Source organism: Ramularia collo-cygni (assembly GCF_900074925.1).
Source record: "Ramularia collo-cygni strain URUG2 genome assembly, contig: RCC_scaffold14, whole genome shotgun sequence".
Lineage (NCBI taxonomy): Eukaryota > Fungi > Ascomycota > Dothideomycetes > Mycosphaerellales > Mycosphaerellaceae > Ramularia > Ramularia collo-cygni.
In genome coordinates, this window is record NW_019716268.1 from 574,195 (window position 1) to 588,003 (window position 13,809).

At 52.9% G+C, this 13,809-nt stretch overlaps 5 protein-coding genes; 4 read left to right on the plus strand and 1 right to left on the minus strand.

Moving 5' to 3' along the window:
* Positions 1-409: 409 nt before the first annotated feature.
* On the plus strand, positions 410-4,309 carry RCC_08531 (uncharacterized protein; the record flags this gene model as incomplete). Its single annotated transcript, XM_023773781.1, has 1 exon — positions 410-4,309. The coding sequence occupies one exon, from the start codon at positions 410-412 to the stop codon at positions 4,307-4,309; it is 3,900 nt and encodes a 1,299-aa protein (XP_023629549.1).
* Positions 4,310-4,486: 177 nt separating this feature from the next.
* On the minus strand, positions 4,487-5,237 carry RCC_08532 (related to integral membrane protein; the record flags this gene model as incomplete). XM_023773782.1 has 2 exons in its annotated part: positions 4,487-5,065; positions 5,160-5,237. 2 exons carry the CDS (start codon positions 5,235-5,237, stop codon positions 4,487-4,489), a joined length of 657 nt encoding a protein of 218 aa, XP_023629550.1.
* Positions 5,238-5,885: 648 nt separating this feature from the next.
* Positions 5,886-7,673, plus strand: RCC_08533 (uncharacterized protein; the record flags this gene model as incomplete). XM_023773783.1 has 3 exons in its annotated part: positions 5,886-5,948; positions 6,016-6,293; positions 6,347-7,673. The coding sequence occupies 3 exons, from the start codon at positions 5,886-5,888 to the stop codon at positions 7,671-7,673; spliced, it is 1,668 nt and encodes a 555-aa protein (XP_023629551.1).
* A 3,425-nt stretch (positions 7,674-11,098) lies between these two features.
* On the plus strand, positions 11,099-11,839 carry RCC_08534 (uncharacterized protein; the record flags this gene model as incomplete). The annotated part of the gene is made up of 1 exon (XM_023773784.1): positions 11,099-11,839. One exon carries the CDS (start codon positions 11,099-11,101, stop codon positions 11,837-11,839), a length of 741 nt encoding a protein of 246 aa, XP_023629552.1.
* Positions 11,840-12,536: 697 nt separating this feature from the next.
* Positions 12,537-13,378, plus strand: RCC_08535 (uncharacterized protein; the record flags this gene model as incomplete). 2 transcript variants are annotated; one of them, XM_023773785.1, is made up of 3 exons in its annotated part: positions 12,537-12,986; positions 13,048-13,151; positions 13,372-13,378. In XM_023773785.1, 3 exons carry the CDS (start codon positions 12,537-12,539, stop codon positions 13,376-13,378), a joined length of 561 nt encoding a protein of 186 aa, XP_023629553.1. The 2 variants fall into 2 exon arrangements, with proteins under 2 accessions (XP_023629553.1, XP_023629554.1); XM_023773786.1 differs by lacking the exon at positions 13,372-13,378 and adding an exon at positions 13,233-13,239.
* Positions 13,379-13,809: the final 431 nt, after the last annotated feature.

Consider the following 13,809-nt stretch of genomic DNA (forward strand, 5'->3'; position numbering starts at 1 on the left):
CCCCCCCGACACCGCGGCACCGCAACGACAACCCCGATCTCGCGTGGCACCCAACCTAACGTTATCCTTTACCAGGTTTCCGAAGCTTGCTTCATCATCACCGATTTTCCCAAAACAGGTTCCCTTTGTCCTTTTCTTTCCTTTCCTCTAATGCTTGTGCATTATCGCGGTACTGAACTTGACCGCGACTCTGCCAACACCCGGGCGCTGCTGGCCAGCCTCGCGAGTCCATGTCTCGCTTGCATTGACTTGAGTCAAACTAAAGTCTCAATGTGCTTGCTCCCGCTTGCTCCTGCTACGAAGCATCGCGTGTCACAATCCGACCGACCACTACTCATGGCCATGCCCATGCTCGGTCATAGCTGTCGATAATCCCCCAGAATAGGTACAATTACGCGCCCATTTCATCATGTCGTTCGCCGGCAATCCTTTCTCATCTGCGCCTCGACTGCCGTCGCCCGTCAAGAGGACCAAGCGACTCAGCAGTCTGCACGCGCATACTGCCTCTCGTTCAACCGCTCGCCCACGCGACGTCGATTTGTTATTGCGCGACCTCTCGCCAACCACCACCCTGCAGGCCTTTCGTGCCGACCCCAGCTCGGCCGACATGGCCTTGGGCAGCACAAGCGCCGATGTGCTGGCTCGCAGCATCGCATCCTCTTCGGAATCTGAGCGAGCACTGGGTGTCAAGGCTGCACAGTCATGTCTCGATCTGCGGACATGGAYGAGAGAGATGGAGAGCTGGACATGGCCCCGCAGTTTCGACGTTCCGGAATTCGTGCGGAGGAGTATGCGCAGTGGAGGTGGATCGGCGATAGGCGAAGACGGCGAGGAGTACTGGGGAAGTCTGCCGGCAAAGACTGTAAGAGCATACGAACAACGCGCCGACGAGATTGGCCAGCTGCTGGACGAAATGGACGTGGAGGAGTTGAAGGAGTACGTCTTGTCTTCGCACTATCGCGCTAGCTCACGGCCGCCATCGAGAAGTCACCGTCTTAGCACGATGAGCACGCTGGACATGGTGTCGTCCGACATCAAGCGACTCGACGACTTCACCGCGCTGGTGACTGCAACGATTCTACAAGCCTTGCCGTACCTTTCGCACTTGAGCAAGTTGATGGACGTCTGGACAATTCGATTGATCATCTTGCGGAACGCACCGCAGTACCTGCGCGACCTGGAGCGGACACGTGCCGAGTTGAATCGAGCATGGGCGACGATATCAGTTTCATTGGTAGAGGAATCCACCATCAACAGAGAGGCGGTATTTCAATTGAAGAGCTCATTTGAACGCCAGGTGGGATCCCTTGGTAGGAAGCTGGACCGATTTCTCGATGATCTGGAAGGCCGCGAAGATCGTGTACCGGATTCCTGGATCGATGACTTTGAGAACTTGGAATCTGCATATGGTACCTGGGTCGCTCAAGCTGACCGGAGGCTCCTGGAGAGTGAGTGGCGTCGGTYGAGAGAATCGCAATCCGCTCGAACGATCATTGGAGCCAACGAGCATATTCCAGAACTCGAAGCACCTTCTCAGGACGCAGAAGCTGTGCGTCGCATGTCCGCGGAGACTTCCTTATCAAATGATCCTTTTGGAAACTTTGACCAAACTTCTGGCGATGAATTACAACCCAGCTCTCCCAGTATTGAAGCTGTACCAACTCCTGCCCTGCCACGGGACAGTCGCTCGTTACAGACTACAAACTCCAACATGCGATCTATCAGTGAGAGACTCAGTTTGAATGTTGAAGAACCCATCTCAAACCGCTCAGTCAGTGAGGGTGCCACACAAGCAGAAGTTGGCGGTCGCTCGGTTGCGACGAGACGGGCCGCATTCCTGAACGACATTGAACGCACAAATTCGCTCAAGTTGGCCTCAAAGAGTCCTGTGAGACCTTTTGAACATGCTAGTAACGCGTTCACCAGGCTTTTCAAAAAGGACCACATCCCAGAGAAAGCTAGGCCTGTGCCGATGAGGTCGGGGAGCGGTAAGTCGGGTTTCAATACCCAGCTCAATTCAGTCATTGCAGCTTCTGTCGCCGCTCCGAATTCCGAGAGTCCGACTGGAGTAGCAGCGAAGCAAACCGTCTTTTCTTCAGGGGGTGCGGGTATGCCAGTTACCAGCCATGAAAGCGAATCAGCAAGGGAAACCCTCCGTAACAATGCGACTCCAGCACATCGCACGAGCAGCGCAAATGCCACACCTCAAGAACCTGTGTATGTGGTACAGGGAGCTGATGGTTTCGGTCACATCATACCGGAGACATACAAGCCACGAGGTCCTTCGCCACCGCCTACTTCACCCGACAAGGTACAGGTGCCGGAAGACTGGCCTCTCGGTGGAGAGTCTGACGCGGCCCTAAAACAAGAAGACAGTCGACAACAGCTTGAGCATGTTGATCGCTCTTCGTATGGAGAGCAAGCGGTTGGTATACAAACCCCAGATGCAGAGCCAGGACCGTCAGAACTGACTGGCGATTCACTCGTTGTGTACGGAGTGGAGCATGGCGAGAGGCCTCCGAGAGGGGTCGATGGCCCACGCGATGGGACTGTATCACCAATGACTCCATTGGCTACAGATGCGTTTGACAGAATGTTTGTGGAGACATTACCACAGCCGCCATCAGAGACACCGGGCTCAGTCAATGTGCCAGAGAGATCACCATCTTGGACCGGGTCTCAAAGGCCACTTTCAATACCAGAATCACAGCGACCCGGACTTGTCAGAAGATCGAGCATTAATTCGAGCTATCTGGACAACGCGGCACCCAGTACTCCCTCGACGATGCTCGAAATTGACTCGGTCACCTCGCCTCTGGGCACAGAAGAGGATGAGCGAAAATGGGTCAAGCGTGCCTCTGCAACTTTCATCGAGGCATTCCCACGTTCGGAGTTGAAGAGTATCGATGTGAAAAGACCAAGTTCGCCATCCCCAAGGCGTAGTTTGTCTGTAAACAAGACTTCCTCCCCAGAATACACGCCAGAAGCCACGATACAGTCAACAGAGACCACGCAGATAGACCAGGCCTTGGATGCATGTTCTGCGAGCATTTATGAGCCAGACACTCCGACCTCAGCTTCAAATCACTCAAGTTGTGCAATCGCCGAGGAAGCTTTGGCTCCACTCACCACTCMAGTCCTACCAAGCTCTCCTGTCGAAGAAGCCACCCTAATTACGAACGGAGAGCCTGCATCTCCGACCAGACCAGCACCACTTAATGCTGTGATGATGAAGCGTCGTGGTAAAGCCAACGACGAGAACAGCATGCCCACATACACTTTAAGCCCAGCTTCGCCCTCTAAGAAGACGGCGAATTCTCGACAGGGGGAAGATTCTTTTGATCGTCACGTCTCAGAGGTCCTCAGCACGCTTCCAGCGCCCATCAAGTTTCGATCCAGACCAGGCGCAGAGACACCAGTAAATCAGCATCGCGCAGCAGACGGTCAAGCATCAGTGGGTCCCCGCCTGAAGAATGCTCCCACCCCTCGCGTTCCTTCCCGTACAGGTATGATGATTGCGCCGGCAGAGCCATCACCTAAGAAGTACATCTCTGCCTCAGACTCCGAAGTCAAACTCTACCATCTCACACAATCCGGTCGAGATGAGCCTATCAAGCTGTTTGTTCGTCTCGTGGGCGAGGGTGAGCGTGTCATGGTGCGGGTTGGTGGCGGATGGGCGGATCTGGCCGATTACCTTCGCCAGTATGCAGAGCACCATGGTTCACGGACGGTCTCGGATGGCGGGTTGGAGTTGCAGCCGATGTTGAATGGCCATCCCCGCAGGATTAGTGGGGCTGTGGAGTTGAAGCCTAGAACAGCACCGACTACACCTGTTCCTGATGCGACACCGTTCCGACCAGGAAGCCGTGATGGCGAGCAAGAATGGTCACAGCACCGTCCCGGATCTAGCGGGCTTGCGGATGTGACGAATGCAAGCCCGTTCGCTGCTCGTGCGCAGACACCGACGCTATACGGGACACCGAGGCCAAAGTCAAGCAACGGGAGCTCCAACTCGAGACCCACGACGGCAAATGGTCATGGTGGTTTGGGATCATCCCGCCCATCATCGCGGCAGAGTACCACTGCCGATGGCTATGGATTGGCAGGGCCTTCTAGCACCGGAAGGCGAGGCTTACCAGACCACAAAGCGAAGTGGGTCGACTCGATGATTGAGCGGGCAAAGGCCAGCGCAGAGAAGAGCAAAGAAAGTGCTTCCAAGGAGAAGTACTTTGGGGAATTGGGCAAGGCCGGAGGGACCAGGAGACTTGTATTTCGGACCGGAAGTGGGACTGGAGGTCCGGAAAAGTAATGCGTGGATTGATAGTATACCCAGCGGGACGGATTGTGACGAATTACTTTCTTTGGCATTGAGCGAGTTTTAGTAGTATATTATGTGAATACAGAACATAACAGACAGCACAGAATTGCCTGCTGGTACGGCAATAGCCCGAATGATTCCCCTGAATGCATCTTTCTTTACATCCTCTCAATGCTTCTGCTTCTCTCTAATCGCCTTGACATGCGCATCGAATCGCTTATAAGCAAATTGCCCCTCGATAAAAGTCGACGCCGTCCAAAGCCACCAAGCAGACGACCTCATATTCACAGAATGACGCTTCAGCTTGACAGCCGCAAAATATAGCATCTCCCCTCCATGAATCACGATCAAACCCGCCAACAATTTGGGCTGAATCATCCAGCTGAAATTCGCGAAACCGGATCCTAGAATCCTCTCCACGATCTGGCCCGGAGCGAACCATCCGCGCTGACTATAAGCTATAAAAGTGGCCAGAACGACAAGGAAGGGGATTGCATGGTAACCTGTAGGAACGATGTAGGATTTGACCGTGACGTCCGATTGGCCCAGGGCTTTGCGACATTCTTTGTCGAGTTGTACTACGCGTTCTCGGGCTTCGCGGTAGGATTTCAGAGGTGGGGTGAAGGGGATGCGGTAGGTTTTGTTTTTGCAGGTGAGGGTTAGGGAGGTTAGATCCATGTCCTGGAGACGGCCTGAGGAGGCTGTCCAGATGGAGAGGTTGGAGAAGTGTTGGAGGTAGCGGATGATCTGGGAGGAGATGGGTAGGGTCAGGTTCGTTTTTTCTGGGTTACAGGTTCCCGTGGCACTGTTTCATTGTATGTATGGGTGGATGTGGACGTACGCTGTCATGATGGTCTTGGTTCATGTGCTTCACGATTCGGGATTTGGCTGCTTGGTCTTCGGGAGAAATTTCTGCCATTGTGGTTGACTTTTTCGGCTGGCTGGTTGATTGCGGTCTTTTGCTTCTTTCTCTTGCTGGTTGATGTTGAGGTGTAGTCTGGTCTGGTTTGCCAGGAATATGGTCTGTGCATTGTAGATCTAGCGCGATAGACTAGGATCCTTACCGTACTAGCTTGGTTGTCTCCAAAAATCACACACCGCCGACCGGGGAGAGGCCTCCATCAAACCTTGTTGCAGAATCATTGATTGTACCTTCCGCGTCGTTATACGGAAATCGGTAGTCTCTGGCATCATCTGACCTCGTGCAGAGTGGTGGGGTGGCTAACACCCGCACCGTCAAGGCGGTACCTCCATGCACGTGTCTGAGACATAACGCATTCCCCGCGTATCGCGAGCGCGTGAGAGTGATCGCAGTGGAGCTATCCATTCGCAACGTGGACCAAATGGGACAACACACAATGCGTGGTCTGCTCGATGTCCCCCCCGGGGTAATAGTGAAACCCTCAAGACGATCTTGCTCCGGCCTGTCACCCGTTGCACATGGTGCTACGATGACGACAGCACATGGTCAAGAAAAGCACGAAGAAGAAGGTCGACGTAGGTTCATAACAGTATTCATAACCCCAGGACGGATTGTTGCAAGAGAATTCCTCCAGCATCACTCGCCATGGCGTACAATTCAGCAGTATCTCGAGAGCAACTCCTTTCTATTAAGCAACAGCACATCAAGGTATGTACATATCTCCATACATACTACAAGCTCGCGGACGATCGCTCAAATCACTAACCATTGACAGACTCTAGTGGAGCTTTGGCCATMGCTGAAAGCATACCACGCTACAGAATCCCTTTGGGGTGACGAGGTCGAATACTTGGCACTTCGACTGGAAGAGAAAATTTCCGAGGTCCACCTTTCCCTGCGATGCTCAAACATCTTGAYCGATCTCAAGAAGCTATGGCAAGAGGAGTCTTTCGATGCCGAAGCGTATCAGTACATGCTGGAGAGTCAGCCACGCCAACCTTACACCGATTCGCTGCGTGATCTTGCTCATGTCGAACAGAACATGCGAGATAGGTATGTTGCCCTACAGGAGAACTATACGGTGCCGTGCTAACTAGAGAGTGCAGGCGTCAAATGATTCGCAGCTGTTTGACTGGAAATGAGCGAGTGGTAACGTTGACCAACGTTGCGACTCTGGGCTCTTCATATATGGACACAGATCTCAGCAAGCTGGTCACTCATAAACAGCGCTATCAGGAATTGATGAATGGTGTTCTCAATAGGGCGRGAGAGTCGGAAGGTAACTATGGTGGCGAAATCAGTACTGCTGCGCGTCAGGGAACCGCAGTCCAGCTTAATGATCCAATCCACGGCTTGGGAGGTTGCGGTTTGCAGGTAACCTTCTCCGCCAGGGACTTGGAAGAGGCTTGCGAACTTCACGACCAGCTGATACCATTGGGACCTCTGATGCTGGCAATAAGCGCCGCGACGCCGATTTACAAGGGCCGGCTTGTGGCCACTGACACACGCTGGGCAGCCATGTGCATGAGCGCCGACGATCGCAAGTCCCAAGAGAAACCAAGCACTCACCCACGCATGGGTTGTACGCCAATGTATCTTGCCGAGTGCCCCTCTGCTTCAAAGCTGAACGACCGTCCTTTGCACATGCTCGAAGAGCTCAGCCCTGACCTCCACGAGCTAGACCTGCCAAACTCACTTGCTACCTATTTCAGCCACATTCTGAGTCGAGACCCACTGATGGGAATTTCGAGTATGCCCGACAAGGACGATACCTCACAAGATGCCAAGCGGACTAGAATCGAACTCTTACATGTCCATATGTCAACCTGGTGGCCACACGTTAGACTGAAGCTTCCCGTTTTGTCCGACGAAGGCCCGTCTCTTCCCTGGCGACTCGAGTTTCGTCCGATCGAAGCACAGCCCAGCGACAAGGAGAATGCCGCACTGGTTGCAGGCACAAGAATCTTACATCAGACAATACAGCACTACGATCTGGATTTGAGAATTCCCATATCAACCGTAGAGGAAAACATGGATCGCGCGAGCTCTCAAGCAGCGGTCTCCAACCAGGTCTTCTGGTTCTCTGCACGTACAAAGCGGCAGTCCGCGGAAGAAGATCTCGAATTCGAAGGMTGGGCAAATCTGGATACCATTTTTAATGGAGGTCGCGATGACTCTGGTCGATCATGGAGAGGTTTCATCCCACTAGCAAAGGACTATCTCGCGTATCGCTCCATCTGCGAGTTACCCGAGGATGAAAGGCAGCAGATTCTCGATTCTTTGAGATTTCTCTCCGCGAGAGCGAGTGGGAAATTGACCACTCCTGCAACGTGGATGCGGGCTTTTGTAAGTCAACATTCGCAGGGTAAGTTGCATGATAAGGAGATGTCTCCTTCGGTGTATTATGCGATGATTCAAGCGCTTTCGGAGTAGTATGTACAAAATTGAAAGCAAGCTTAGTTGTACCAGATAGGTTGTATTTAAGATTCACAGAATGTTTCCAAAATACTCATCAATGTTAAAACTTCCATGGGATCCGACAACATCGCCATCTAAACACACATACCGAGTGCGACACTTCGAGAAGTGACGGCGGTGTTGAAGGAGAAGAAGAAGAAGAAGTGCTCTGAACAAACAATCAAATAACAATTCGACGATCCAGTCCAACAGTACTGCCTCCTTTTCATGCCCTCCTCCGTAGTCTAGGGTTAGGGTTTGGGTAGCACCYTCTTTTTACATTTATCGCAATATGGAGCTTAGAAGGTTAGGTCTTGTTTATATATGTACAAGGAAAATTCTGGTTCAGTCTTAGAGGGAAATATGCAGTTTTAGGGTTATATCCAAATATTCAAGTTTTTTTTTCAATACTCCGGAGCAAAGCGTTCATCGTCAATCCTTTCCCCACCCGGACCAAGGCGAACGAGGGTACTCCATCGCGTGACATCAAAGTACGAAGGTCAGAGTCTGATTTGTGCGTTCCGAATTGGCAATCCATGGGTCATTTGAGTGAATCACTTCCGTGCCCAGTACCTCAAAAGATGCGTGGCCAGGTTGTCGTAGCTCGTTATGAGTTCTGGAATGGCTAAATCATTCTCATCGTCGCGACGCCATTGCTGCTTCGCAAGGCTACGGTGGTGGTCTCCAGGGGGGTATGTGGTCTCCGCTGGATGCATGCGGTTCTACGGTCGCTGTCTGTTCGGGGATTCCTCTATGGTCGAGTGTTGTTGTTGCGTCTGATGTGTGAGAGGATGTTGTGATGATAGTCATTGAGATTGGAAACAGTGAGATAGTAGAGGTGTGAAAGGCTACTGTGACCCGGGGTGGACTTGGAAACTGGCGCTTTACTTTGCGGATTGCTTCCGCTTCCCTTCGGTGGTCGTCTTCGTTCTTCTTTGGTGAATATACGCAGATTAATCAGGATGGGTCAAAAACCGCGATGCAGTCATCTGACGCACAGGGCGAGTTACAGACGAGGGTTCGTGTGGAAACGGGGATTGCGCTCGCTGGCCGTGTTCTGTACTGCGACTCGCTCTGCCGTTCGCAGCACCCACTCCTCTCGGAAAGTGCGCTCTGCCCCGCAGTTTTGCGAACTGGCCTCGAAATAGGCTGCGTATGTCCAGCGGCTCCATATTCAATCCTGTCCGTGTCAACGCTGACATCTTCGCCCTGGCTGTCAATGTATCCATCAGCTTCGACAATTTCCATTTCTGAAGCTCTCCCTCTTCCTCCCGGGGTCCACCGAGCAGACGCCTTTGTGCATAGAGTGCATTCCTCTCCGCTTGCAAATTGTCTTCAGCGCCTGTTGAAAGTCCCAGGCTGTGAATGCCGCCGTTTTGTCCAGTCACGAGACACGCACTTTTTCGCTCCGTCTCTTGTGTGCCTATCTTCGAATCTCTGCGGCTGCCACCCCAAAGTCCGATTCGTGCTGTGCAAGGACACGCAGCGCATCCAAAGCGTGGAAATGGCCGCAACTACTCCAGCTCATAGAGTGCGCATGAGCTGTCGTTTCATCTGCGCCGAGAGGCTACCTCACGCAGATTCTGACGATAGTCTTACGCCCAATGTCGTCGAAATGGTCTCTTAACAGGTATCCCATATTTGATCCCAGGGGAGCCCCCAAAAGGGCATAGACGCCCTTCACCTCAGAGAGATCCGCGATGTAACGCGAGAATGCCCTGGAGCACAAGCGCCTTACCATTATCTTCTCGGTGTGTGATTTCTTAAAGCGGTCCGTCCGATCATTTCTCTGCTGATGCTGCGTGACCGCCATTCCGTCCTTCAGACGCTGGAGCGCTTGGCACGGTTCCCGCCTTGATTCTGGCCACCGCCGTCGCCGTCGCCGTGGCCGTGACCGCCGTGGCCGTGACCGCCGTGGCCGTGACCGCCGTGGCCGTGACCGCCGTGGCCGTGACCGCCGTAGCCGTGACCATGGACGTTGTTCGGGGAAAGATGTATCGAGTGGCTTTGGACAAGATATATAAGAAGAAAGGAACCACGTGATCGAGACTAGTGTCCCTGCACGTGAAGCCGAAGCTGAAGCTGAAGWGGTAATGTGAAGTGAGGACCATTTAACTCACAAAGGGATAGGATCTCTGTTTCCTAGCCGGAACTTCAACAACGCGTGCGGGTTTGACTTACTCGATGTGCTGGTAGAGAACGTATGCCAATTAGAGGCTGGCATGCGCCGGCTATTGAATTGCGGCATACGGCGTCCAAGGCCAGGTGAAGTCGCGGATTGCCGCCTTACCTGTGGTATCTAAAGATCTTGCGCCGTCGCAATTGACTCTCCGCAAGGCAACATTTTTTTTGTGCTTGTAGCTACCTATTGGCGAGCATTGTCGTCGATTCATTCAAGGAGAGCCGGCAACCTTCAATACCATCCGGACCTGGTCTTTTTGCATCGGAGGGTTCTTGTCGAGTCCTTTCGGGGAGGGCAGTACACGCACTGGTCGTGTTCCTCACGGTCTTCGATCTCGAGACCCACGATGAACTYCATTCGGGAATGCTCTCGATTGCAACCACTGAGACAGCACTTCTAGCGTATTTCTTTGCCAAAGTGCGCCGTGTTGCGTGTTGTCCTCCAGCGCTGGTGTGTTGGCAGCGGATCAATTCTCGTATGAGTATACCTAGCGAGAGCGGATCTCTGTAACTTGCGAGAGKGACGGGAAGGATGTCAGAATCCCACATCACGTGACCTTAGAAGCCTCAGGCACGCAGAAGAACCATGATGCCTGCAAGTGATAAAGTCGCGGCACAAACTCTGGGCAGCGCTCGAAAAGTCGAATTGCTTGGCCCCTTCTTTCATCCTGCGTACATTATGAAGTATTTTCTACGAACTCATGCAGTCATCATCAGCTGGACACTTGCCTGCGAGAATGTGACATCAGATCAGCATTCCAGCATTGACACGCCGGGATCTGGATCTTGGACAAGCATCAATGATCAGAACTGCAGAATGAATGGAGCACTCAGGTCACTCGGTTACACACGATACGYCCAACCAAGGCAGTGCGCCACATGGCCCATAATAATGCTACCAAGCATGGCCGCGCACGCTGTTCGGAAGTCTACCCGTTGTGGATGCTGCGTGAAGCCGAGCAACGGTGAAACTGCCCGACGCAGCAGCTGGACATACCCCTGCAAGTTGTGGCTGGAATATGGAGTTGCCATTGCGTCAGACTCCAAGGCGAAGGAGTACGAAATGCGTCGCTACATTGTCCGAGAAACAGGTTTGGCTCCTCTGTCGTTGACCTAATTGTGTTTGGTCGTTACTCTGCACATTTCCTTTCCAGTTCTGCCCATTCACGCACCCACGTCTTCAGCTATCAAACTTTGAGTCATCGTCGAAGATTTCCACAATGTCCACACAGGAAGAGCAATCAGCGTCAATGAACGCAGAGGGTGGCCTAAATGCAGGAGCAAATGCGTCTGGCAGCGCCCAAGCAAACAGCAAATCCGTCAAGAAGACCCCCAAAAAGCTAGGCGGTCAAAAACCACCACAGCAACAGCCAACACCATCTCCCGAAGAAGATGATGCCGATGCTGGAGCTGACCAGCAAGCTTCGGTCGAGGCCGACGCAGAGCAAGAACCAGAGCCAGAGCAGCAACGCCAACCATCTCGCCGACGMCAAAGCCGTGGACGTGGTCGCAAAGGAGGAGCCGCGGTTCAGGAGAGCGACACCGAGTCTATTGCTCGCAGCGACGTCAGTGCATCTGGAGGTCGCCGTCAGAGGCAACGTGCGAAGAAACAGGGCGCCCAATCCAAAAACTCTGGAGGTGGACCGCTCGACGACATCACAGAGCAGGTTCCTGGCGGCGAAGTCGTTAACCAAGCTGGCGACCTCGTGCAGAACACTGCTGGCGATGCGGTTGGTCAAGTTGGAGACACGGCTGGGAAAGCTCTAGGTGGTCTGACTGGTGGAGGTGGAGCCGGCAAAGCTCTCGGTGGCTTGACTGGTGGCGGTGAGGACAAGGAGAAGAAGCCGGAGGAGGGAGAGGGTGGCGAACAGCTTCGTTTGAGATTGGAGCTCAATCTTGATATCGAGATTCAGCTCAAGGCGAAGATTCACGGTGACTTGACGCTGGGTCTATTAAACTGAGTTAATGCTTTCAATGAGGCGTCTGGATTGGCGGACTGTTTTAAACGACACTTTGTGGTGTTGGCATGATTTATATTTTGTAGCGGAAACGAATGCATCTCAAATGTTCTTTCGCTCAGAGAGTGCTTTGCTGGTCATGTCTCCCGCATGCCACACAGGTGGACGGGGATGGAATCCAGTGCCAAGTCCATACTCATCAACCCATACCTTGATGCCACGATGCTTTCTTGGTTCGCCTAGCAAGACGCGTGGTGGTTCTGTCGAACCGTGAGCTTATACTACGCAATGTCAACATCAATGCAGGATTCAAAGACTCCCCATTCCGATACCCGCCGTATCGGCCAGCCATGGCATGGGTCAGAATTTGTGCGATGACTTCAAGTGTGGCTGAGCGCACGGATCACAGTGGATGCTGACAGGGATTCCACCCTCGTGGGTCGCTTGTGATGGTTGCACAATCGAGGTCAAGCAGGTTTCGCCTACAGCCGCTGAGAGTCTGACGGTCGAAGGCGGGCATTTGTGGATCAGGTAGGTTCCAACCTACGTCGTCTCGTCTTTCGTTCATCGTAGCCAGAGGAATCAGTCAATTGCACTCCTCAATTCTTTACTCCCATCCCCTTGCAGTGATTGTCCAGCCTCAACGTACCTCCCCACCACAGTCATCAAAATTGGTAACTCACGAGGCAAAGGCAACAAGATGTCGACCTTCACCGACGAATACCGAAGGAAACACATCGAGGAGCCCAAACTCGAGCATTTGACCGACGAGACTCTGGAGAATCCGCCAAAGCAACGAACGGTCCAGCAGCAAAAKAAACAGGACAATCTGCTTGCCAAAGAGAAGCGAGAACTCGGCCTTGAATCTGCTCGATCGCGCTCCTCATCACGCCGTGACCGCCGGAAGAGAATTAAGGAGATGATCAACGACGGCAAATTCTTAAAGACCACTTCCCTAGAGGCGTTGGAGGAAGCAGATGCCAATGGTGATCTCAATCAGATGCGACCTTTCGAGCGAATAGGTCCCGATAGCACCTCTATGGATGGACCGGTCACGCATGCCCGCGCAATGAGAGGAGAGATTCCCGTCCGAGGGTCGAATCCGGACCAGCCCTACTACATGAAGCCAGAGGAGCAGTCAGGAGGCGGTGTAAGTGTATATTCGGATATCATTGCGAGCGGAATGACTTGGCTAATGTGGCCAGGGAAAGGCGCTCAAAGATACCGAAGGGCTCAAGCTGACCCTCGAGGCAAATCTTGAGATTGAGATTGAGTTGAAGGCCAGCATCCGAGGTGATCTGACACTGTCACTCTTGTAAGTCGTCCTTTTTTTTCTTACCCTTCTCCCCAACACCACAGTCTACCGTCGACCACAGCCTAACAGATCTGCTCGTAGCGCGTGAGCCGGCCTCGGAGACAGCGGGCTTAGTATTGTATTGGAATGATTGAGTGGCATCGGTGTTGGGGAGTTTGGGGCTTTGCTTTTACCAGTAACCCGAGAAGAGATTGTGTGCTTACGAGATTCATCTTCGCAGCCAGTGAGTGAGGGAGGTCAGAAGACATGCATCGTTTCCGCAGCAGCGATGCTTGGTGAAGCTCATCAAACTGCTCACGGCTGTATGCAGTGATAATGGTTAGGTGGAGGAAAATGTGAGACTTGATACGAGAATGTCATGTCGAAAAGTCGAGGCATGACAGTCTGTGTCATAAGTATTGACATGCGCCTGCCTGATGGGCCTAAACTCCCGTCAACCTTCGACTTTCACTCTCATCTTTCGACACTTCCTTCCACTTTCATYCCCATCTCTAAAGTGAAGTTCGATCACGGCTGGACGAAACCCGAATTGGCCTGACATATCGATCTTACCATCTCAATGCATACACCGCGTTGCCATCCAGGCTGCAGCTGTACGGACAGCCGGGTGACATGAGCTGATCAGACAAACGCACGGGCGACGATTCCAATCGCACCG